The 24,935-nt window shown below is 59.8% G+C and overlaps 1 protein-coding gene across 3 annotated transcripts; it reads right to left on the bottom strand.

Moving 5' to 3' along the window:
- Nucleotides 1-808: 808 nt before the first annotated feature.
- Nucleotides 809-24,565, bottom strand: PIAS4 (protein inhibitor of activated STAT 4). Of its 3 annotated transcripts, none has more exons than XM_073220461.1 (12): nt 24,324-24,565; nt 21,589-22,623; nt 18,999-19,425; nt 9,713-9,797; nt 8,881-8,922; nt 8,440-8,530; nt 8,221-8,349; nt 8,012-8,117; nt 5,833-5,906; nt 5,578-5,738; nt 2,879-3,009; nt 809-2,527 (listed from the first exon to the last, which is right to left on the bottom strand). In XM_073220461.1, exons 3-12 carry the CDS (start codon nt 19,420-19,422, stop codon nt 2,259-2,261), a joined length of 1,512 nt encoding a protein of 503 aa, XP_073076562.1. In that variant the 5' UTR covers nt 19,423-19,425; nt 21,589-22,623; nt 24,324-24,565; the 3' UTR covers nt 809-2,258. The 3 variants fall into 3 exon arrangements, with proteins under 3 accessions (XP_073076562.1, XP_073076563.1, XP_036874273.2); XM_073220462.1 differs by lacking the exon at nt 24,324-24,565 and adding an exon at nt 22,981-23,046; XM_037018378.2 differs by lacking the exon at nt 21,589-22,623 and having other exon boundaries at nt 24,324-24,561.
- Nucleotides 24,566-24,935: the final 370 nt, after the last annotated feature.

Genomic DNA, 24,935 nt, shown 5'->3' with positions numbered 1-24,935 from the left:
CCCTCCCCCAGCCCTATGAACCCACTTCTGTCTGTGGATCTGCCTGTTTGGGGCATTTCACGGAAATGGGACCACACACTGCGGCTGTGCACGTCTGGTGTCTCTGGGCATCGTGTGTTCAGGGTCCATCTACAATGCAGTGTGTCAGAGTCTGCTCCCTTCTGTGTGGACGGTCCACATTGTGTGTATCTATTCACACTGGGTTTGTTCTCACTCTTTGGCTGCTGTGAATCGTGTTCACAGTTTTTATGTGAACCTCTTTTCATTAACCTTGGGGTAGAGATCTGGCAGTAGAGTTGCTGGACCAGACGGAAAAAAAACTTTCCTGTTTTACCCTTTGAGGAACACACAGCTGTTTTCCACCAAGGCTGCCCTATTTTTCACTCCCTCCAACAGTGTGGCGTTCCAGTTCCTCCCTTGTCCTCGCCAACACCTGTTAACTGTCTTTCTGGCTCCCAACGTCCCAGTGGGTGTGAGTTGGTGTCCTGTGTTTGTGATCTGCATTTCCCTGGGGAAATGAGGTCGAGCATCAGTGAACTTTGGGGCCATTTGTGGATCTTCTTGGCCACCCAGGAGAGAAGCGCAATCCTGGGATTCCGCAGCTCTGTCTGAATTTCTTGCCCAGCCCAGCAAAAGGACCCTGGACCCTGCAACCTGATGTGAAATCTTCCCCGTCTGACAAAACGCGGTGCCTTTTGAATTCTGAATGCGTGCGGCGACAGGAACTGTCGTCGGGGTACGAGGTTTTGTCTTCCTGTTTCATCCCAGCTGACAGCCCTGCCCACAGAGAAGCAGACGCTTTGATGGCTTCACCTTGACCTTTTTTATTTGCATTTTTTAAAAACAATTAAATTAGAATACAAATATTAGAAAACAGCGGCCCTCAGCTGCCAGTGCAGACCAAGGGGGTGCCGAACTGCATGACCGAGTTTCTACAGTAAAACTGAATTTGCCCTCGACCAGACTTGTGTCCCTTTCTTCTTCAGACCTGAAATGATGATATTGCTTCCTGACTAGAAGGGTTCTGTCTATACAAAGGAAAATTCTCTGGGGCTGGGGGCAGCGGGGAAGAAAAAAAGCGAAACAGCAGAGGGCAGAGGTGGTCTGGAGAACGAGGCCCAGCCTCGGGGAGGCAAGGACACTGGGTGGGGACCGGGCACCCAGCTGCAGGCCCCCCAAGGCATCTGGGGCAGCTGTGGGCGCCCCCGTGGTTGCTGGACCCCTGAGGCCGGGAGCCACCCGGGTCCCCACAGGTGCTGAAGGGTGGGCCCCGGCCCGTCCTGGTGGGAGACGGAAGACGAGAGTGTGGCTCCCGGGGCCGGGGTGCCCGGCAGGCCTCATACCCGTCGGAAAACCCAAGAGCGAGAAGAGGGGAGGGAACCACCCCAAGTGGAGAAGACGGGGCGGGAGTCCCTGCTGGCCCTCGGGCAGTGGCCGCCCTCCCCACCCTGCTGAGGAGGGGCGGACGGCAGTGGCGACATATGTGGTCATCTGCGCTGTTCCGTAGGGAAGTTAACCTGAATTGGAATTACCGAGGTAGCTGGCTAGAAAACTGAGACCCCCCCCCACGCCACACGGTGCCGCGCCCTGGGGCCCCCGCCTTCTGCGGGGGGTCCTGGCCACATGCCGGGTCTTCAAAATACCAAGTTATTGCACTTTCAAAAAATACAACACATCTGTGGCTAAACCCTCCCCAGCCCCCCGCCGTCTGCCCGCCCCCGCCGCCCCCCTCCCAGCCCCAACCCACTCCATGGCTTCTTGGCTAAAACGCTCGCTGCTGGCGGCGCGTCCCAGGGTCCCTGGGCGAGAGGACAGGTTCGCAGAGAAAAAAAAGCAAAGGAACAGACGAATGTCGAAGTCGTGGCTGCCACCCACGCAGGGTCCCTCGCACCAGCGGGAATGGTCTTCGGCGCCCCGGGGAGGGGCTTCCTGGGCCCCGCCCGCCCCTCGCAGGGTCTGCGCAGTCTTCCGGCCCGACCCTGGCGGGGGAAGCAGCTGTGGGGGTGGCTGGCATTGCTTCAGAGAGTTTGGTATTTTTGTTGGTTTCGCTTTTCTTTTCTTTTTCTTTTTATTTTTTAAACCTCCGACGGGAGAGTCCAGAGATACAGGTGCCAGGAGCCAAGGAAAAGGTGGAAAAACGAAATGAACAATAAAAAGAAAAAAAAAATCACTCCTCCCTCTGTACCCCGAGGCCCGCCTGCGCCCCTCCACGTGGTGAGCACCAGGAAAATCGAGCGTCCAGTGGCGGCGGCAAGCGGTCAGCAGGCCGACACCAGGCCCTTCGGGAAGGGGCAGCGGCGTTTGGGCCGGGGGCCCTCCTCGTCCTCGTCCTCCTCGTCCTCGTCTTCGTCCTCCTCCCCCTCCGAGGACGACGAGCTGTCCAGCGTGAGGTCCACCACGTCGGCTCCTGGCTTCCCATTCTCAATGCCGCCCCCAGCGCCGCCCCCGCCACCGGCACCCCCAAGCACGCCGACGCCACCGCCGTTGACATTAGGGGTGGACAGGAGCCCATTGGTGTCCGAGGTCCCTACAGTGGACAGGGACAGAGCTCAGGATGGCTGCTAACCCACAGAGTGGGGAAACCGAGGCAGGTGAGAGGCAGAGAGCCCTAGGACACCTCAGCTGCCGCATCATGCAGCAGGTCCCCAAGGACAGGGATTCCACTGGGTCCCCAGCGCCCTGCACAGTGCCTGCAACACAGCAAGCCCCCAATAACCGCAAGCCCCACGCCCAGGCCTGCCCAGTCTCGGTATCAGCCTCACTGGGACGGTGTGTTCTAGGTAAAAATGCTGCAGGGCAGAACATGATGCTCAGCAATCCCACCACCCTGGGAACGGGGACGAGCAGACAGTCGGGCACCAGGGCCTGAGGGACTCACCAAGCACCAGGATCGGGCGCTGGGGGCTGCAGCTTTGCTCCTTCTCGGCGCGGATTGGGCACCACGAGCCGTCCACCAGGTACTCGATCTCGTCGGCGTCCTCGCACTCGCTCAGGATCTTGGAGAGGAGCCTGGGGGGCCGGTGTGGGGGTCAGCGGGGCTGTACCCTGCTCTCCTGCACTCGGCAGGACCCTCACTAAACCACTGCCTGCTTTGCAAAAATGGCTTCAGGACAGCACCTGCCGAGGCCCAGTGACCCAAGGTCCCAAGGGCCTGACAGGGGCCTGCACCTGACAGGCCCAGAGAAGCGCTGCCAAAGTGCTCTGAGGGCTCTCGTGGCAAGGTGATGGGCCTCCTGCCAACTGCTCAAAGGCATGGGGTCTGGGGGTCCTACCCACTTGGCCCCATCCCATTCTGTGCTGCCCCTGTCTTTACAGAAGAGGAAACTGAGGCTCAGAGAGAAGGTAGGAGCTGCTCAAAGCCCCCGAGAGACTCTGGAACAAAGTGGGGAGAGAAGAGGCACTGCCTCAGCCTAGTACAGACAACAGCATCCCCAAGAGCAGGGGGCCAAGCCCACCACGATGTGCTCTAGCCCTGGGTGCTGCTCCGCTGGGGTCCTGCCAGCCAGGCCCACTTTACAGATGAAGAACTGAGGCCCAGGAAAGGGGAGTGAGCTCCCTGAAGCCAGAAGGCAAAGGGCAGCAGGCCTGGGTTCTGGTCTTGTCCTGTCATTTCCTGGCTATGAGGCCTCGGTCTCCCCACATGCAGGATGGGGCATGCTGGCGCCCACCATCTCCAGAGCCAGGGGAACCCCAAGTAACAGCCGAGTGCTCAGGCCAGGCCAGCCTGGTGCAGGGATCACCCTCACTGTGGTGGCCCTGGGCCCACCCCAGCCCCCAGCACGTGTGTGTCAAAACTCTGCGCTTCTCCAGGTGACTCCGACTACCTCAGCCCATTCACCCAAGAGGGAGGCCCTGCCCCACTCCAGAACATCCTCTGGGCCCCCTCACCCCACACTGTAGCTCCCCACTCCACCATCACTCACAGACCCACCACTCAAGGGTCACCCTGCTCTGCCTGCAATGTACAGCCCCACCTGGAAAACTCCTAATCACCCTCTGAAGCCCCACTGTACAGCTCCTCTTCTTTTTCCAGAGCCCACGCAATAGAACTGTCTGTCTGGTTCAGTTCTCTCCACCTGCTCATGCCCAACTGTGAGCTCCCTGAAGGCAGGGTCTGGGACAGAGTCCATTTAGGGACCCCTGGATCACACAGGTCAGGGCCGAGGACAGAGCCTCAAGGAATAAATGCATGAATCAAGGACCCTTCCTTCAGGGAGCTTCTCTGGTTACACTGCTAGGACTGTGACATGAGTGTGGCACAGCCACACGCTCCAGCCCCAGCCCCATCTTCCCTGGAGCTGTCCAAGCTGCCACCACCCCAGCCTGAGTGACCCGCGCTAGGCCTGTGGAGGAGGGAGGCTGCACTGGGCTGCACAGCTGCCAGGCCAGGAACAGAGCCGCCATTCAGGCCCAGCCCTCGTGCCCGGCCCCAGGGGCCTCCTCACTCCACCCCAAGGCTGAACAGTGTAGGAGGGGCAGCAGCTCAGCCCCTCCAGGGAGGAGACCCGGGCTCCGGGCTGGCCATACCTCAGTTGACTCCTGGCCCAGCCACTGCGAGCTATGGGTGGAGGTGGGGCTCAGGGCAGGTGACTGCTGGCTCTAAGCTTCCGTTTCCTCCTCATCTTAGGGTGGGGGTGATCAAGGCCACCTCCCGGGCAGATGAGAGGGAGGGCTTGGCAAACCCTGAGCTCGGTGACCAGAGACAAGTGTTTCAACAAGGGCACAAACTGCCGCCCAGCCCCTGTAGGTTGGGGGCCATCCCTATCCCCACAGAGCGCACACGCCTCACCTGCATAGGCGACGGGTCCAGAGTGCAGCTGCCAGACTCAGCCTGGCCGCCTGGGCACTGGCTCCGGCCAGGGCCACCGCCTCTCCCTCCCACCCTCCCAGCTCCAAGGACAGGAGGTGGGTGTGGCCAGCGCCTGGCAGGAGCCAGTCAGTCAGGTGCTGGGCTCGGTTTCTGGAAACCTAAGACCTGAGCAAAGTTTCCCTTTTGGGGAGAACGGCATTTTCCCCCTTGCCCCCCCACATCACACAGAGGGCCCGCTGGTTAGGCCAGCATGCGTGGAGGGGGTGACAGCCTGGCTGTACTCTGGCCCCGTCTGGGATACAGACAAGCAGGATGAGACAGAACTGAGTGCGCCCTGGTCACCTTTGTGTGTAAAGGGCCTGGCTCAGGCTGTGCTCAACGTCACTCGGGAAAGCAGCTCCCTGAATCATGTAGGGGCCTGAGGCTGGGGGCTCTTGGGTTCCCGTTTTATGTGGGGAATAACAGACTCAGAACGCAAAGTCACACAGGGAGCAATAGTAGACCTCCTGGGTCAGAGTCCCCTTTCTGAACCCTAAATCACACTGCCACTGCCCACGCAGTGAAGGCCCTGATATGTCCTGCAGGGATGACATTTGCCTCTCTCTCTGACCTGCAGCTTCCAAGCTGCAAAAGGGGCCTGCTGGGCAGCTCAGAGGACCTAGGAAGTCCAGAGGCAGAGAGCTCAGAGGTTGCAAGGCTCTGCGCTTTCCAGAGGCCCAGAGAGGTGAAGGGCCAAGCCCAGCAGCCTGTACGGCCCGGCAACTCACCCATCGATGATGAGCTGGTCGTAGGGGGCCGGCTTATCGCAAACGGGGCACATCCAGGTGGGCTTCTTCTCATTCATCTGGAGGTAGAAGACGGCGTCGAAGCACTGCAGGTGGGCGCAGGTCTCCGCCCGGCAGGGCACCGAGAGCCGCATCTTCACGAGCTGGGGGGAGCGGCCAGGGGCGTGAGCAGGCTGCGGCCCAGCACGGCTGGCCAGGGCTGCCCCACGCAAAGGGCAGGGCAGGAAGGTGACTCACCGGGCAGATGAGGGAGACCCGCACGCCGGTGGTGGCAATCTCGCTGTCGGGGTCCAGACGCAGCTTCTCCTTGACTGCAGAGGAGGGGGTGGCCGAGTCAGCGGCAGGGACCAAGGTGCCCTTGGGACAGGTGCCGAGAGGCGGGTGTCCTCTGGCACCAGTGATATGTGCCCTCAACCCCATTTCAGGGGGATGTCCACACATGGAGCACCCCCACTATCCGTCAACCTTCCAGGACTACCAGATACAAGTTTAGGCTCCCAGGCCCAGGGCTCTGAAGAGGATCTATAACAAAGCCCTGGGCAGTGGACAGTTACTTTTGACAACAACCTGGGCGTACCCCCTCAATAAGCCTGCCCTGCTGGGGCTTTTTATGACCCACAGGACTTTTCTGGAAAGATGCAGGCAACAAGAAGCCACCGAACAGCACCATCCACCTGCCTTAATTCCCAGGAAAAGCATCCCCAAGGACTGGGCAGAAGTGATGCAGGCAAACTGCATCTCTAGATGGATCAGGACGGCCCTGGCCCAGCATGGAGCCAGGAACATCCTTTCACCCCGCCGAAGTGACTCCTGCATCTCATCTGTGGGAAACCACCTCCCCCCTCCACGTGGGCTTGAGTTGTCCCCACCCCCGCCCCCACCCTAACTGTTCCCAGTAGCAGGTCGGTCATCATACCACAGTAATGCACAGCCACCCCAGGGCCCACCTCTCTAGCTAATAAGTGCTCATGGTGGACCTGGAGGCCTTGGCCCGTCAGAAAGACAGCCCAGAACGGATGCAGTGTGCACCTGGTTTTGAAGCCAGGCCTCCCCTACTTAATAGAGAGAAGTTTGTGTGCAGCAGAAGGGTCAAGCGAGGCAGGACTTCTCAGCTGCGATGGAGAGAGACCCCGGGGCCCAGACGCCCAGGGGCAGGCCCTGGAAAGGAAGCGGGGGCTTCAGAGAGAAAACCTGACCGCCTGGCCTGCATAGCAAGGGCTGCATATGCGCAACAGCCTCCAGAGCTGCAGGGCTCAGGCCCTGGCTCCTGGCTGCTCTTGAGGAGGAGTTAAGATGGGCCTCCAGGTGACCCCTCAGCACCTGGTGGGCCACTGGTACCCAGATGAGTCCTGCTGGGCCCTCACATCAATCCCTGACTCTGGCCCACCTTGGTCAAGTTGGCCATTGTCCCTGCAGGGAGACAGGCAGGTGTGGGGGAAGGGGGTTTGAAGAAAGGGTCCTTGGAGGGAAAGGGGAGGGGATAGGGTAGGTGAGGCCCTCAGATCACAGAGACCTCACAGCTGCTCTGTGCCTCGGGGTCCCCCAGGGTCCCCCCCCCGCAGGTCACACAGGGACATAGCCAGACCCCACCCAGAGCCGCTGTGAGGACAGGTCAGAAGTTACACGGGGAGAGCCTCACGGCAACGGGAGAGGGCCAGCAATTTGCCTGAGGCCGCACACCCTCAGGCTTTCAGGCAAGAAACCTTTGGTTTCTGTTAAGAAATCCAAGTACCTGCCGTGAGCCAGGCAGCCCCTGGGTGCAGGGACACAGGCAGAGGGGCAGGACTAGCTCTGTCTGCAGTCCTGGTGGTAGCACTTTAATTTTTAATGCTCTGTAAGTATCCCCCTGCTCAGCACTTTTTTTTGATTGTTCAAAGTCCAAAAAGGAAAAATAAAACAGTCCCACCATTTTGGGTCAGACCTTCACATCACCAGTGCACCTCTGACCGTGGATCCAAGCTCTGCTCACACTCTGGCCCCAGGCCTGGCCCCCTCCCACCTGCTCTGCCGAGTGGCCACAAGTATCTGCCTACAACACCTGCCTCACAGGCTCTTCTGCACCTCAGCACCCCTGCTGCCTCCTAGGGACTTTCACTACAAGCCCACATGCCCAGCCCACCCAGACACCAGCAGACCGAGCCCCGGCTCTCTGCAGCCCACGGGCACACCTTGCTCGTCCCTGCCTCAAGGCCTTTGCATGGACAGTTCTGCTGCCTGGCTCTCCCTCCTCCTTCTGCATCCACCAGAGACCCTCAATGAGCCCCAGAGATGGCAGTGGATGGACTCTGAGAGGGCCAGGCCTACCCCTCATGCCCAGTACAGGGCCGGCAGTGACAAAGCCATGGCACCATGGCCACCTGCAGGAACCACGGGGAAGGCCCACCTGCAGGCAGCAGAGGAGGCCCACAGAGCTCACCCAGCGCCTTGCACAGCTCCGGATGCTTGACGCCGATGGTTTTCAACCTCTGCAGCAGCTCCGAGGAAGTCAGCTGCCGCACCAAGTACAAGGCCACAGAGTAACTCTGGGGGCAGAGGCAGGGCGGGCCATCAGGGCTGGATGGGCCCTGCCGGGAGGGCAGACAGGGCAGGAGGGGCCAGCAGGCAGGCGACACCCGCCTGGCTCACCTTGCCATAGTTCCCCCAGGTGACGGTGATACGGTTGGTGGCCGAGGAGAGGTACATGAGGTGGGTGAGGTTGATGGGGCGGCAGGGCCTCTTGGGCTCCACTCCGGGCTTATTTGAGGGGTAGTAGCCCTGGAAGCAGACAAGCTAGTTCAGTCCCAAAGGGTGCTGTCCCCACCTGCCCCGTGGCAGACCTGGGGCTGCCTCGGGGCCTCCACTCACCGGCACCGAGCAGTAGCTGTGGTTGACCTTCACGGCAATGTTGGGAGGGTACTGGTCCTCCTGAGGGCCGCTGGTGTCCGAGTAACAGATTCTGCAACGACATGAGGACCGTGAGGCCGCGGGGACCAAGGGCAGTGGGGGACCCAGGGGGGGAGGGCAGGACAGACGCAGGGCCAGGGCTGAGGGAGGAGGGCCCTGCCCAGCACGACAGCAAGATGGCGATGCTGGGCTGCAAGTGGAGATCTCAGCCCGTACCTGGCCTGAGTGGGCCTGGACAGACAAGGACAAGGACAGACAGCAGGAAGACATGAGGAACAGGGCTCCACCGATGGGCAGGGAGCCTGAGAAGGCCGTGTCAGGAGGGCGAGGGGCTGGACTGGGCCATGGCAGGACGGGGCGGGGGGAGGGAGAAGTCCCAGGCCCAGGCTGCCCGAGGCTTACCTTAGGACGACCTGCACGGCCTTGATCCCCGGCTGCAGTTCCCTGTGTGCCAAGGGAGTCAGGGGTGAGGAGAGGAGGGGCCCATGGGCTGGGAGAGCAGCCAGCACGCCACACTGACCCCTTCACCCTCTTGGGGGCCAGCCAGGTGGGCCCACCTGCTACTCCCTTGCAACTAAAGGCCTGCAAGTGCTGCCTAGAACATTCTCACCTACTGTTAACTCACTGGTGACTTGCGCAAATAACCTCCCTCTTCTGGAAAATGGGGGTCTAGTGTGGATGTTAAGTGGGTTGGTGGGTTCAGCCTGGCATGTGCCAAGTACCTAAGAAATGGCTGCCCCCACAGTGGCGTCCATCTAAGCTGGACACAGAAGGGCCTCAGAGAGCACAGTCAGAGAGCTGGGAACCACCTCCATCTGCATGTGTCATAGCCCAGCAAATCCCCCAAGACCATCTTGCCCCCAGGGGTCACCAGGCCACGTCGGGGGACACCTGTGGTCATCACGCTGGGGTTTTCCCAGCATGGAGGGGATGGGGCCCAGAGATGCTGGTCAGGGCCCCGCAGCGCCCAAAAAGGCCCTACTGTCAGCAACAGCGAAGGGGAGGGGCCTGTTAGAGGGGGCTGCAGGTCAAAGGTGGCAGGAGCCTGCTGGCCCTGCACACTGTCTGGTGTAGGGGACAGGCACTGAGCACTGGGTAGGGATGGGCTTCCCTTCCCTACCAAGCACAGGGTTTGCGTTGGGTCTGGTTGAAGGCTCTCCCAGGCCCGCGGGTAGGACCGCCTGCCACCCCGCCGGCCACCTCACAGGTCAGTGAGGGCGGGGACACAGCGCACCTGGAGTTCCGGATCAGCTCCACCTGCCTCGGTGTCAAGGCGAAGATGCATGGGCTCTCTTGAAGCTTCTCGTTATTCTGTGGAACTGAAGATAAAGCCGGGGTCATGTCTGCTCCCTGGTGAAGGCACCAACCACGGGCATTTCTACAGGCCTGCCCTTCTTCAGACAGGGAAGCAGGCACAGGTGGGATGGAGGCAGGGCCACCACGGCCCAAGGTTCAAGAAACATCCAGCCCCCATGTCCCCCTGTGAGGGAAACTGGAGGACCAATGGCCTTCCCAGCTCTGGAGTCCAGGTGTCTGTCAGGAAGACGGAGGGCAGCTCGCCAGGGGAGAGGGGCTGTGCTGGGCCGGAAGGATGAAGGCAGACCGACTGTGTACCATCAGGGCAGCCACCTCACGGGGGCCAGCCTGCTCTCGCCAGATCTGTAAGACGCCAGCGACAACTTGGTCCCCACCCTACACGGCTGCCCCAGGCACCTGGTGAGTGCGTGCCTGTCCACGCAGTGCTCGGTGTGGGGTCTGTATGGCACTATTGGAAGGGACAGGGACAAGCTGAACAGAGGGCCTGCCTTGGGCACTCATGGCCAGCTGAGGAAATAAGGAGGGAGAACGGCAGGGAACCTCCACGTGCACAGGAGTCTCAGAGCAGCCGGCACACAGCAGGGACACCGCACACGAGCCCTGCTTGCCGCCCACCACGAAGCGCCCGCTGCGTGCAGGACTTGGGGGAGAGTCTACCAGGGGTTGGCTTTTCACTCTTAACAATAACTGCACTGAGAACGGCGATCAGAAAGTGCTCTAGACTGAACGAGAGCTTACGATACGATATTTGTGGAAGGCAGCTAAAGCAGTTGTGAGAGGGAAAGTCACAGCTTTCAACACATCTATAAAGAAGAAAGAGTCTAAAATTAAGGAATTGCACTTGCCCATGAAAAGCAAGAAAAAGAAGAGCAAGTTAAGGCCAAAGTCTTTAGAAGGAAGGAAATTAAAGATAAAAATGGAAGCCAGTGAAACAGAAAGCTGCCAACAGAAGAAATCAACAAAGTTCTTTGATAAACACCTAGCTAGCCTGAATAAAAAAACTGTAAGAACACAAATTATCAGAAATGAAAGGTAGATAATAGAACAGATCCTTCAGCCTTTTGGTTTAAAAGGGGAATGTGACAGATCACTTTCTGCTAATAAATCCGGTAACTTCAATGAAATGGACAAATTCTTCCACAAATGCAAATTACTAAAACTGCCATGAAAAGATGTCAGAAGTTTGAAAAGGCGCTTTATCAGTTAAAGAAACTGAAGTCATAAAAAAAAACCTTTCCACAAAGAAAACTGCAGGTCCTGACTGGTGACTTCTATCAAACATTTAAGGAAGAAGCTATATAAACTGCATGAAGTCTTTCAGAAAACAGAGTAGGAAGGAACCCTTCTCCCCTCATTTTCCAAGGCTGGCATAATCCTGATACCAACACTTGACAAGGATGCATCGAGGAAGGAAAATGACACAAAAATATCCCTCATGAACACAGATGTAGAAGTACTTAATGAAATACAAGCAAATAACTGGGTCCCCTGGAATTTGGCCCAGGAATACAAAGTTGATTTAAAATCTCCGCATCCACTGGAGTGGCTAAAATGAAAGAAAGACAATTCCAAGTGCTGACAGACAAGTACAGCAACTGGAACTCTGCTGCAGGGTATATAATGGTCCAGCCCCTTTGGAAACTGTTAAGTTCTTTAATAAAGTTACACATACACCTACCCTGTGACCCAGCAATCCCACTCACAGCAAAGTTTGTCCTTATAGCCCTAAACTGGAAACCCAAGAGCCTGCCAATGGAAGAATGGATAAACAAGCTGTGGTATATTCACAGAATAAATAAACCTTGTGATTCATACCAATGACACAAACAAATCTAAAACCACTCTGCAGAGCCCAAGAGGGAGACACAAAGAGGCCCATGCTGCACGTGTGCTGTGTCACCTCCTGGAATAAGCAAAGCTAACCTACAGGAGGGACGTCAGAGCAGCAGGCACCTCGGGGAGGTGGGAGGCGGTGAGGACTCCTGGGAAGGGGCACTCAGGGACTTTATGGAAGGGAAATGCTCTGTATTTGATGGTGTTTGGGTCCCTGGGGTGTATTTGTTAAAACTCAAATGATGCACCAAGTATCTAGGTTTTACCTGTATGCAAATTGTACCTCAATTTAAAAAAATTAAATTACACCGACTGGAAGATTGGAAGAGAAGGAAAAGCTTGATACAAACTGATGAAGCTGTGGCTGGGAGGCCAGGTAACCCAGCACAACCCAAACGACCCCAGGAAGCAACAGCCCCTGTGCTTCAGGAGCCACAGCTGCAGACACTCCCAGACACAGGATGACAGAGGCCCGCTGTCACCCATTACTCACAGTGGCTTCCATCAGCAAAAGACTGTTAATGACCTGAATACCTGCCGATGTGGGCTGGTTCTGATATGCTTGGGGACATGGCGTGGAGGAATACTATGCAGCTGTGAAAACAGACACTGAAGACTCAAGACGCTCTTTGCGCTCCCATAGGGGGCGACCTCCAAGATGCTGCTGTTAAGTGAGACAGGAGGAGCAGGGCAGAGTGTGTGTTGTGCTGCTACCTGTGTGACCACATAGAGGCAGGGGTCCTGCAGAGACTGGCCACAGTCACAGCCTGTGTGTGGTTGGCAGTGGCAAAGAATTTGATTTTTGTTGCCCACCCTTCAGAATAGGGGGGCAGACTATTCCTACACAGGGCCAGGCTATAAGTATTTTCAGCTTTTTCGAGCCCATGGTCTCTGCCTCAACATCCTCACTCAGCTCTGCACCACAAAGGCCACCAAGAGAAGGCTAGCACGCCAGGAGTGGCTGTGCACTAGCGCAACCTGGGCAGGGAGAACATGCAGCCTGGGGTCAGTCCCTGGCTCTACTCCTCCAACCCGTGCTCTAGAACTGTCTGGATTCCAAACTTTGGCAACAAGTAACCTATGTAAAAAGCCAACACAATTTGAATTTAAACCCAGCTTGGGTTCAGAAGCCACTGCACGGGTTCACACCCCAGCTCTGCCTGGGGCTGCATGCCCGCACCCCCACCCCAGGCCGGATGCCCTCCTTGCACCACAGCCCATCTCGCAGGGTAGCTGGCACTCTATGCCAGGTGGCTGTGTAACTGCCATGCTGCTGCCACCAATTCATGCTTGTTTGTTGAGGGCCCAGCTGGACCCTGCCAAGTCCTGGCTGGGGCCCTTGAGGAAGGCTGCCTAACTGGGGGGCAGGGTACACACAGGCCACCTGCAGACACGCCCAGACCTGCCCAAAGAGCTTGGGGGCAATTACTCATTGAGGGGGGGAGAGGGGCCTCACGATATCTGAGCTGGGCTGCAAAAGGTGGGTGGGAGGTCAAAAATACCAGCCCCCAGCCCACAGACACTGTGCCCTGGAGGCAGGGGAGGGCCCAGCGGACTGTCACAGCCACCCGCTGGCCAGGAAGCTCCAAGAGAAGGGTGGTTGAGCCCTGGCATCCAGGAACTAGGATACGGGTCCTTCCCTAGAAGGGCTCCTATTTCTAGGTGAGGCTGCTGTTGGGGACAGGGGACATGCTCTGCATTCCAGGTTTCTGTTTCGCCACGGCGGGAGTGGCTGACTGCCCCCTAAGAAAGCCAAATGGCTGGCAGGAGGCGACGGCCACCTGAGCGGGGACCTGGCACGGCCTACACCGTCTGGAGGGGGCTGGGGGCCCCTCAAACCCAGGCCTTGGCCATCAGCCACCAGCGGCCTTCGGCTGCACCAGGCTGTGACACAGGTAGTGTCGGTGACGCTCGGCCCCTGCCTCCTGGCCATTCTGCTGGCCCCTCTTTCGGAACGCACCTGACCCCTTCCCCACCTTGGCTGGGTGCCCCTCTGATCAGGGACAGAGACCCTCTGCTGATCTCCTTGCCCCCCACCTGCCGAGAACACGCCACCACAGGGCTTTTCCTCTCACCACTCCCTCTTCCAGAACATGTTTCCCCCAACCATCTACACGGCTCTGGTGTCTAATAAGGCTGCATGGGTGCCACCGGAGTGCAAACCTTCCCTGAGCACCTTTATTTAAAAAACCCAACCCCCCTCACCCTCCAAGATTCTGACATGCCCCACCTACTTGCCTATTTGATTTCTCCTCAAAACCTCTCTCTCCTAAGTGAGAATCAGCCATTTTCCCAATGGAAAAGTCTGGTTCCTTGTGCACACATCACCAAAAGGTCCTTCTGTTGTCACCCAGGCTGCTGCGAGGCCGGGTGGCCATGGGGGCCCTGCTGGCAGTAGCAGGGGCTGAAATCAGCCCCCCCGCACACCCATGGGGCTCAGTACCCTCCAGGGACTAAAGGAAGGAAACCCCTACTCTGGGGTCCTCTAGGGAGCTGAAATTCTGGGAGCAGCAAGTGGACCCAGCAGAGGGGGAACCAGTCCCTGGGCTCAATCCCAGACACCAACAGAGAGGGGCCAGCACAGCTGTGTCTATAGCGCCGGCTGCCAGGCAGCCTTGCACACCACCACCAGCAAAGAACGTGTACTGACCTGAGCGTGCGCGCACAGTGTGGGGCAGGGGAGACGAAAGTCTGGACACAGCCCCGCTTTCATAGGATCACACACACAGAGGAACAAGGTGGAAGGAATGAGCCCACACCTCCGACTAGGGCCTGCTCTCTGTGGCAGTTATGGCTGGGCTTCTTTGCAATTAACCCCTGGCTTCTGGGGAAGAGTGTATCAGACAGAGGGAACAGCTGTGCAAAGGCCCTGGGGCAGGACTGGGCCTGGCTGCTGGAAAAAGAGTGAGGAGGTCCATGCCGCTGGAGCACTGAGGCTGGAGCAAAGCCAGCGAGAGGGAGAGAGAGGAGGGGAGGGAAGGGAGGGAACAGGGTGGGGAAAGGGCAGAAAATTCAGTAGGTCAGGGGAGCATTTTAAGCAGAGACATGACCAGCCTGCTATTCTAAAAGCCTCCTGGGTGGAGAGGAACCAGCAGCATGTGGGGAAGAGACCAAGCAGGTGGGCAGGCAGGTGGACGGACAGTGGGGATCCTGGAGATGGGAGGTGAGCTGGCAGGACTAGGGGCAGCTGGAAGCCTTGTCCGGGACATTCCTGCCCCCCACCGGGGGCCCCTCACAGGTCATGGCGGGTGCTCCCCAGGGCCAGGGCCTGTGCAGAGCTGGCAGAGCCCCTCCAACCCCCACAGGTGGGGCAGGCGGGGTCCAGCCAGCCCAGCAGGCCAGGCCACCTGACCCTGGAGCTGGGAGACTGGACATGGGATACCACATGAGCGCCCAGGCTCCTAGGGTACAGGAAGAACCCGGGATGTCAGGGGAGGGCCATGGGGCTGGGTGTGCACCACGCCAGCAGGCCAGCCACCGTGCCTCACTGCACCGCAGGGATAACACCCACCTTAGACATGACATGCAGATGAGACCTGAAGAGGTCACTGGGCCCTCAGCAACCCTGAAGCCCCCAGGACAGTCCATCAGCCCCTATCTTCCCCTAGGCACACCCAGCCTGGGTTCTCTGGCCTCTGCCACCCACATCAAGTCTGCTCTTCCTCCCTCCACCCCACACCACACTCCGTCACAAGCCTCCACTCACAAGCTGTCACCACAAGGCCTCGGCCTGGAACATAATCCCTGGCTTCCTCCTCTTTGGCAGGCTTACAGCTACTCACCTCTCAGATCTGGCCAGGAATGCAGCCTCCTCTAGGAAGCCTTCCTGACTGCCACAAACCACTGCTGTGCAATAAGGGTTCCTGGTACTGACAGCTCGCTGGGAATCCTACACTAGCGCATTCCTCACCTTGCACCGTTCAGTCACCTCTAGCGTAACTTCCTGGCAAATGTGCCAGGCCAGGGACCCCACAATCTTGCCTCTGCTTGGGCAATAGCAGCCTACGGGCTTGGAAACTGGGTGAGGGACATCCGTGTGCCTGGCATGACAGGGCAGACACTGAACCAACGACCATGTCTGGGGTGCCTGGAGAACTGGGGGCACTAGGGACTGTCACAGCATGGGCCCCCACTCTCACGGCTGCGGAGGCACAGTGGGAGGCGCCCCGCCGCATGGTGCCAGCTGCAGGGTGCCGGGGAGCCTCCTCCCGCCCCCAGGCCCATGGCGGCCTCTCCCTGCTGACACGGGGTCGGAGCCTTCCCAGCCGGACTCTGGCTGTGGACTCCCGAGTGGGCAGGCTGGGGAAACTCTCTGGTGGCAAGACGCCCAGTGAGCCCCAAGCCGCAGTGGCATACCCAGGACCCCGTTCCTGGCCCTCTGAATTCTGCCATGGTTGGGAGGCAAGTCACTTTGCCCCATCTTGGAGGGGAGGCCAGTCGGGATCCTCATGCTGAGAGGAGGCCGGGTCCTGAATCTGGGTGTGTTCTGGACAGGCACCTCCTCACAGGGTGGCAGGGCACTGGTGGGAGTGGGAGGAGGTCAGAGCCGGGGCCCCTTCCTCCTAGTGCTGTGTGACCTTGGGCCAGTACCCTGACCCTTCTGGGCACCAGTCCTCACACCCCACTGGAGCGGCTCATCTGTCTCCTATAGCCTTTCCAGCTCTCAGGGCTCTATTATCCCCTCCCCTCCCCAACCCAAACATTCCACTCAGTGTGATTTATGTCTCCTGTCCACCAGGCACAGGCTGCATCCCATAGCCGGCCGGCGGCTCTTCCGGGGAAACAGACCCGGGTGTGCAGGCCTCCTTCTGGTCGGCGGGTCATGGGCAGGGTGGAGGGGAAGGGGCAGCTGGCTGAGCCGGAGCCTCCTGAAAGTGCTCTCGGGCAATACCAGCACTGCAGAATTCGCTGTGCGGAGGTGCCAGGTGAGGAGTGGGCAGACAGCACTGCTGGTCCCCAAGAGGGTACCAGCCCCTCCAGCGCCAGGGTCTAAGCTTGATGAGGCTCTTCCCTGGGAAGCCAGGCAGCCCCTGGGGGTCCCCGAGAGGGTGGGACTCAGGGAAGGGGTACACCCTGGGATGGGGGTGGGGGAGAGGGTGGGGTCAGCCTCTTTGTTCTGAGCCGCCAGCAGAGTAATTCCTAGTGTAGACAGGGGAGCAGACTCTCCCGGAGATCAGGTGACTGGGGTCCCCGGGGGCTCAGGGCAGAGCGATGCATTGTGGGGTAGGAGTGACTGCACGCTCTCTGTGCAGGAAGGAAGCCCATGGTCCAGAGGGGAGGGGAGGCCGCTGGCCCTGAGTTCAAAGTCACCTCCAGGTCTGTCCCCCCGCCCAGCACTAAGCCTGCCGTGCTGCTTCCTGGTGAAGACCTGGCCACAAAGATCATTCTCGAGTCCTTAGGAGACTGAAGTGTCAGCCCGACCTTCAGAAGCAGCCAGCCAGTCCTGAGGCCCCCAAGGCCTCCGGGGGAACCCCTTGCAGGAAATGGCTCCTGGCCTAGAGAGAGGTCTGGGGAGCGGACACCGGGGAAACCGTCCTGGAGCGATGCAGGAAAGGGCCCAGGATCCCCAGCACCATCGCGTCCACCCCAGGACGGGTGCTGCTGGGCCAGCCCGCTCCCCGCCTGAAGGCTGGCAGCAACTTCCTCGCTGTGCCAGAGAAAAGGCGGTAGAGGGCAGAGCCCTCAGACTCCAGCCCCGGGGCCAGCAGCCACCCGTCCCCAGCCTCCTGCCGCCTCACCTGGGACCACAGCCCCTCCAGCCCAACCTCGCAGAGCCCCAGGGCAGCAGTCCGGAGGGGAGAGGCAGCTGAGCCCCCTCCTCTTTCCCCCCACCCAGGGCAGGACAGAGGGGGGGCCCCCTGGCCCAGCAGGGCAGGGTACTGGTCAGCGGGGCGGGAGGGAGGGGGGCCACGCAGCCAGTGGCAGGGCAGGTGGGGTGCGGAGAGGCGGTGACCTCTGCCACAGCTCGCAGGAACCGACTCGTGACTGGGCCTGCGCCGGGCACGCAGCAGGGATACAATAAAGATGTGGGACACTGAACAGGAGATGCAGATGGAGCACAGCACGACCCACGGAGCCAGCACAGACCACGGGCACCCCAGAGCCCTGCGGGCTGTCACAGGCAATCTCCTCAAGATCAGGGGGCTCAGTCTGCTCCCTGCCACCCCAAGGTGGCACCTAATCAGCCAGCACTCTTTGTGCAATGTGAGTGAGGGCAGGAATGAGTGGATGGGAGGAGGGTGGTGTAAGAACAGAGAGAGGAGGCACCAGGAGGGGTCTCCCGGAACACCTGGGAACCCAGTTACACCTGAGGATCTGCAGGAGGTCCATCGTATCCCACTCACCATCGGGAGCCACCTGAGCCAGGAGGGGCCAGGGGCCAGTCCAGTGCTACGCAGGCCTGGAATGTGGCAGATGTTTAACCAACACAGGGGACAAGAAATAAGTACAGAAAGGAACCACAGAGCCTGGGCATTGTCTCCTCTGGCCCTGATGGCGCCCCACCTCTTGGGAGCAGGCCTAGCCATGCCCCGGTTACCTGAACCCGCCGACCAAGGTTGCTCCCACAGGCCTCCTGCTAGGAAACAAGCCTTCTGTGGGTTGGGGGGTGAGGAGGGAAGGTCAGGTCCAATTTCCAGCCCCTCTGCCACAAGGAGTAAGAGCATGGAAGCCAGCTTCTGGGGTGGCCCCCAGGGACCCCCATCTCCTCCCGGTCCAGCCTGGGGTAGTCCCTGCCCACATGGACCACAGTTGGTCTGTGTGGCCGGCAGAATGCAGCAGACACAAAGGTATCCCACTGCCCAGTTCGGGTTACCTGATGGACCTCAGCTTCCAGCTGGGATGCACCCATGTTCACCCTCTCGACCCCAGCCTCCACCCTCCCATCACCAGCCCACAGGGAAGCGAGCCACCACGCCACGCTGTCAGCACACTCAGGCAGTCTACAGAGACCCATGTGGCATGAACTAGGGTCTCTCACCAATACGGAGTGAAGAATCGAAACCTGGCGGCAACTATGTGTAGAAGCCGCCCCATCCCTACGGCCCTGCTCGGGCCTTCAGATGAGGCGGCCCTAGCTGACAGCCTGCCTGTGATGTGACCTCGTGAGCAATCCTGAGCCTGAGCCGCCCGGCTGGGCCACTCCCACGTTCTGACCCCCAGAAACAGAACTAATAGGTGTTGGTTATTTCAAGCTGCTGGGATTTGGGGTGATTTGTGACACCACAACAGTTTGCTAACGTAAGACCCAAAGGCAGCCCTGTGCTTCCTGGAGAGGTCAGGCCTCCGCCTCCCCTCAGCCCTTACTACTCCCAGGGCAGTTGTGAGGTGGGCCTCGGGTGCTGGGAGACCCCGCGGGGGGCAGGACTCACCCAGCTCAGTGGGCTTCAGCAGCTCATCCAGCATGTTAAAGAAGGGCAGCTTCACGAGGCGCACCTCCGGCTGGAGGGTTTTGGCGGGCAGCCGCCCAAGTCCATTTAAGTACTTCCCATAGAGCGTGGGGTAGTCGATGCTGGGGCCTGTGAGGGGAGTCCTGGGCACGGAGCCGGCCCGATCGTAGGCTGAGTGCATGGTCAGGGGGTCCAGGGGCCGGTGGGGCTGGGGGACGGGCTCTGAGCTCTTCTTGGCGTAGCGTGTCTCGTAGAGCTCCTTTATCTTCTTGAATAGCTCAGGGCTGCAGTCAAACTGGACCAGCTGGAGGGCCCGGGTGACAAGTTCGTGTTTAAGTCCACTCTTACTTCGGCCGACGAAACCCAAGAGCATCTGAAGATCGGAGACTCGGAAGCTCATCACCATGTTCTGGGGAAGAGCAACCAGACATGCGTGCTCAGAGTGGGCTGCCCATGGGCACAGGGCTCTCCTGGAGCCACCTGGGCCCTGACTGCGTGGGGACCACAGTGGACCGCGAGAGCCACCGCCCGGCCCTGCCTCCCCAGGCCCCCTTCGTGGTGGCAGGAGGAGGTGGCTTCAGCACCTGTCCCACCAGTCAGGCTTGGTCCCACCTCCATGCCTTTGCTCAGGCTGCCGACTCCCTCCTCCACGATGCCCCCTCCCAGCTCAGCCCTGCTTCCCTCCCCCTCCTCAAGCCTTCCTCAATCTCCCGACACAGCAAAAGCTCCTCTGACTGCCCCTCCACCCCACCACTACCTTCTATTTTAGGTTCTCTTTTCCCATCCTCAAGTCTGAAAGCATCCCCAGGGCAGGAACTGGGACTCTTGCTTTACTCCTAAAAACAGCCTCAGCCCCTCCCTAAGAACACTGATGCCTCTCTGACCCTCGGTCTCTTCATCAGGGGGGACGACAGGATCCACCTCATTGAAATGTGGGCAAGGAAGGCTGAGGTAAGGCACATAGAGCAGAATAAGTGCTCAGCCAACATGGGCTATGTACATGTTTTCCCTTCGGTCTGGAAGATGGCAGCCACATTACTTACTGCTAATCACCTGCCAGGAACAGAGTGGGACATGGGACGACATACTTAACCCTGATCCTTAAAACACCCCTGCCAGGTAGGCATGAACTCCAAGCTACATTCAAATGCGGGCCAGACTCTGAAAGTAGGTGTGGCTCCTTTCGGCCACGCTGCCCCAGCGCTAACACCGGGCTGAGCACAGCCGACGCCACCGAATGTCAGTGGATCATTTCAGCAGGCCTTCCCCCTTCGGCACTGCGGACACTGGGATGGGACAGATCTCTATGGGGGGCTGTCCGGGGCATTGGGTGCTGCTGCACAGCAGCCCTGGCCCCCCCAACTCAATGCCAAGAGCACTCCAGACCTCAGTCATGACGATCATAAATGTCCCGCAGACGTCACTAAGTATGCTCTGGGGGCAGGACCAGCCCCAATTAAGAACCCGGGGCCTGAGGGGAAGGCTTGGGGAATCCAGCGGTCGGAGAGGCTACCTGAGCTGCAGCAAAGTGATGGACGAGATCCAGCAGGGTCCCTCCAACAAAATCAAGCTGAACACAAGGGCTCAGCTGAGCCCTGTTTTTTGAGGGGGTTGCCCACTGGTGGTGAACTGCCCTCTGTGAGACTCTGGGACACCAAGGGGAGTGAGGCTCCCCAGTTTGCTACATAAGTAAAGTGTCCTCAAGGGATGGGCTGGCAGTGCCACCCATGTTGAGCCCTGAGGCCAGCCTGCGATGAATGAAATGTCATGGGAAAAAGCAACTTCCAGGGAAACAGGGGAAAAAATAGAAGTGACAAGACTGGGCACAGAAAGCAGGTGAGTGGAGCAGGACAGCACCCAGGGAAGCCGCTGAGCCCTTAAACGCAACACAGAGAGTCTGACAGTCAGAGGTGGGTGGGCGCCCTGCCAGGGGGTGCATGGTGTGGCCTCAGTGCCAGAGGCTCTGTTTTTTCCTGTCTCCTGGCTGTCAGGGATGAGGCGTGAACCAGACAGTGGCGCTGGGGCTCAGGAGCCCCGGGTTCCAATCCAGACTCTGCCCTAGGTTCCCTGATGCCCCTGGGTCTGCTGTCAGGCCTCGCTGTGCTTTGGACTCCTCCTGTCAGTGTAGGACGGGAACCCTCTATGATTCCAGATGCCTGCTGGAGACAGAAGGGTTGTCCAGGTTCCAAATGACAGACACAAATGTGCTGGGCCGTGCAGTACTGCCTGCAAAACCTCAAGGGGGAGACCCTGCCTCCAACTCCTGCACTAGACATGGAGTACCTGGCCACGCACAGGGGCCTTCCATGGTCACGGCTCTCACAAACACCAGCGCCCACTATGCAGATGAGACCGCCAAGGCTTCAAGGGGGAGGCTGCTGGCCAGGGGCCTCCCTGCGTGTCAGGGGCAGGCTGGGCATTGGATCCCTGAGGACGCTTCCTCCCAGCTGCCTGGGGACCTTCACTCCCTAGCACACCCACACCCGGGGACCAGAGCAGTCTGCCAGCCCTCAGAAAGTCCAGAATGCTTTGAAAACAAGAGGCTTCACCTTCCCTCAGACTCACTTCGTACCTTGAGCAGAGAAAAAAGGCTTGCGAACAAGAGGTTTCTTCTGGAAGCAGCCCAAGGCTTTAGAGGGGAGAGGCGATGTCACGTGGAAGCTGATCGCCTGCCATGGAGCCAACGGCAGGTGGGCTCGGCCTTGCCCAGTCTGGCCACAGCACATCTGACATCATGCTGCCCCTGGGAGGCCCCTGCCTCCTCCAGGGCCTAGCCCCTTCCACCAGGTCGGACATCCGGAGCTGCAGCACTGGCATCCTGGGCACACCCCTTGAGCTGCCATATGTTCATGACTCGTGTTTCTCAGCAGCTGCCACCCCCAGGGCGGCTGCCCATGACACTGGGAGCAGGGCACAAACACTCAGGAAGAAGCCCCAAGCGTTTCGCGGATCACTTCCTGCCCTGGCTTCATCCTGCCCCGCCTGCCCCTCAGCTCTGTGTTTATAAACAGCACCAGGCCACCATGGCTTCCAGTCTCCCCTCTGGGCCTGTTCGGAGCCATGAGCAGAAACATCAGCCTGGAAAGAGCCGCTGCGCTTAACTTCTCCCCAGCATGCGCTCCTCTGAGCATCAGAGAGAAAGACGTTAAGGCCCCTCTCTCCAGGAAATCGGAGATCTGTGCAGAGCGCCGCACACTATCTCCAGGAGTGCACAGAACGCCCCCTCTCCCCAGCCCCTGGTGCTGGTGGTGGGGGCTTCAGTTAAGAGTCTCAGATTTCCAAGTTTATCAGCAAGCCTCCTCTTCCTCCCCTCAGACTGGCCTGTTTACACCCCAAAAGACACAATCTCCAGCTCTTAATGTGAGAGGCTAGGAAAGGGCCTAGAAGAGGGGACGTTTCAGTTCCACAATAAGGCACTCCACCCTGACAGCAAGGGCCTGAGGGAAAGTCTCCCCAGGCTCAGAGCAAGTTGTGCTGCGGTCCTAAGCCCCCCTGAACGGAGGATCCGTTTTAGAGAACTTGAAAAAAGGTCCACTTCATTTAATTGGGGTGGGGGCCCCAGCCACTGGAGGGTCAAGTAGAGTTCATCAGATCATATTTCAAGGCCCTGGATGGTATAAAAAAAAGAGTTCAGACCCTACCCTCTGGCTGGGATGGGGGCCCAGTCCCAGCACCACACCCCGATGAGGAGGTTTGGGGCCCCGGGGAACTTGAGCCCGCAGGCTGCTGCCTTGAGCTTGCAGAGTTCAGCCCACCACACCTCCAGGGCAAGTGTCAATTTCTCAAAGCCCTACAAGGGGCAGAAGTGTGTGGGGGGAAAATATTGGGCGTGGGGCTTTGGGGTAAAGGTAATAATACCCCATAATCACAGAATCTTGAAGGCCTCATTTCAGATCTCAGCAGGAAGGGAAGGGAGATACAAGGAGAGGGAGGGGCAAGAGAAAAACACTTGACAGGTCAGAACCTTGGTTGGGGAGAGGGTGATGTCGTAGTCCTGAGAAGGTCCAATTCCCCACCTTCTAGGGATTGGTGGCAATGAGTAAACTTCTCTGGGAAAAAGGGAAGAAACTTTAGTCTAGTAGAGACAAGGGTTCTGGACCTCACCACAAGGGAGGCACCTATGAGAAAATACAGTCCCAGAGGGTTAAAAGGGGCCTCGACTGGAAAAGGGGATGGTGTCTATACCATGTGCAATCTGGGCCCCAACCTGGAGTATGGGGAAGCAGCAGCTTCTGGTGCTATCTTTAAGCTATCTTAAAGGAAAAGGCCTACACTGGAACCAGCCAGGACTCTCCAAGGATCAAGACAAGAGATCATCAGAAGTTGGGGTGGCACACTCAGAAGCCAGACCCGAACGCGTAAGCATAAAGCAGGGGGGCTGTGTAGGAAAGGAGTTTGATCTGAGAAGGAAACTCCACGGGGAGTACAGCATAGGGGAAGCACCTATGTGGGGTCTGATCCCGGGAGTGTGGGGTTTAGAGCCCTCACAGATGCTGTCCCGAGGGAAACAGGAAGGAGAAAGGCAGAGGGTAGGACCTAAGGCTGTTTGCACGACGAACAGGGGTCAGGGCTCTCTTCCAGCGAGGAAAGCAAGCTCGCTCCCCGAGCGCGAGAAGGGACGGTGTCAGCAGGGGGGCGGGGCTCTGGGACCAACGCGGGAGCGGAACGGGGGCTCCAAAACCCAGCCCTAGGTGCAGGCTCCAAGAGGGCGCACTGTACTTGGGGGCTATTCGGGACCCTGGCTCATCACCTGGATGGTGGAGGATGTGGCACAACGGTCAGGGGACCGTTCTGAACAGGGAGTCGCCAACCCCAGCCTGACTTGCTGGACAGGGAGCCTGCGACCCAGATGCCAGCCCTCCGTGCCGTGGGGGCGCGGGAAGGCGAAGACACTCCCCCACGCCGAAGAGCACAGATCCCTGCTCGGGACAAGGGGGGTACGAGCCACCCGGCCCGTCACGCTGTCCGGGGAGACTGTGCCTGAAGCTGGGAGGCGCGGCCCTGAGCCCGTGTTCAGGAACACCCAGACCCTAACCGCTCCGGCTGGTGGCACGGACCGCGCCTCAAGTCCAAGTACCGACTCCCGCACGGAGGCTGCGGGGAGGCTCTGAGGGGACCCCGCCCCCGCCTCCCCCGCCCCCGCCCGCACTAGAGCCCCGGGGTCGGGGGCGGGTGAGGGGGCCGGGCTGCGAGTCGCGGGCGGACCGCGCCTCGGGGCCCCGGGCGGAAGGCGCAGACCTCGGCCCGCCACCCGGCCCCCGCCCCCTCGCCCGCCCGCCTGGGCCGGCTCCGCCGCTGCTCACTCACTTTGGCCTCCACCAGCTCCGCCGCCATCTTGGCCACCAGCGTCCCCCGCGCCGGGAGCCCCCGGCCGTCGCGTCACGTGACCACCCGCCAGTAGCGGGCGGGGCGGCCGCCGCGGCCAATTACCACCCGCGCGCCCTCCTCCCACTCGGCCGGCGCTACTGCGCACTGCGCGGGCGAGCGCGGCCGCCGCCCGGACCTCGGGCCTATCAGGACGGCCCGACACCGCCCCGCATTGGCGCTCAGCGACCACGCCTACCACCGCCCCCGGCCGGCTTCTTAAAGAGACACGAGCCCCGCACAGGTGGGGCGTGTCAGGAGTTCCTTCTTGGGAGGGAAAGAGAGAAGAGGCGGTGGCGACAACAAAGCAGCTGGGTGCCGCTGTCCCAGCTCTAGGCGCCCGCCAGGTGCGTGCCCAGACGCCGGGCCGGCATCGAGGGAGAGGACGGTTGCTCCAGCGCAGTGACCGCCCGCGCTTGCAGTGCGGCGCCTTGCAGCCTCCGCGGGCCCAGCGCCCCGCGCGCTGCACATCCGGGTCTTGGCGCGGCAGCTGGGGAGCGGGCGCTGCTCCCCTGGCTGGCCCCGGGCTGAGAAATGCGGTACCCCGTTGCCCAA

Source organism: Manis javanica, chromosome 13 (genome assembly GCF_040802235.1).
Source record: "Manis javanica isolate MJ-LG chromosome 13, MJ_LKY, whole genome shotgun sequence".
NCBI classification, from domain to species: Eukaryota; Metazoa; Chordata; class Mammalia; order Pholidota; family Manidae; genus Manis; species Manis javanica.
Note: the sequence above shows the minus strand (reverse complement) of the source record. Positions and strands in the feature narration are given on the sequence as shown.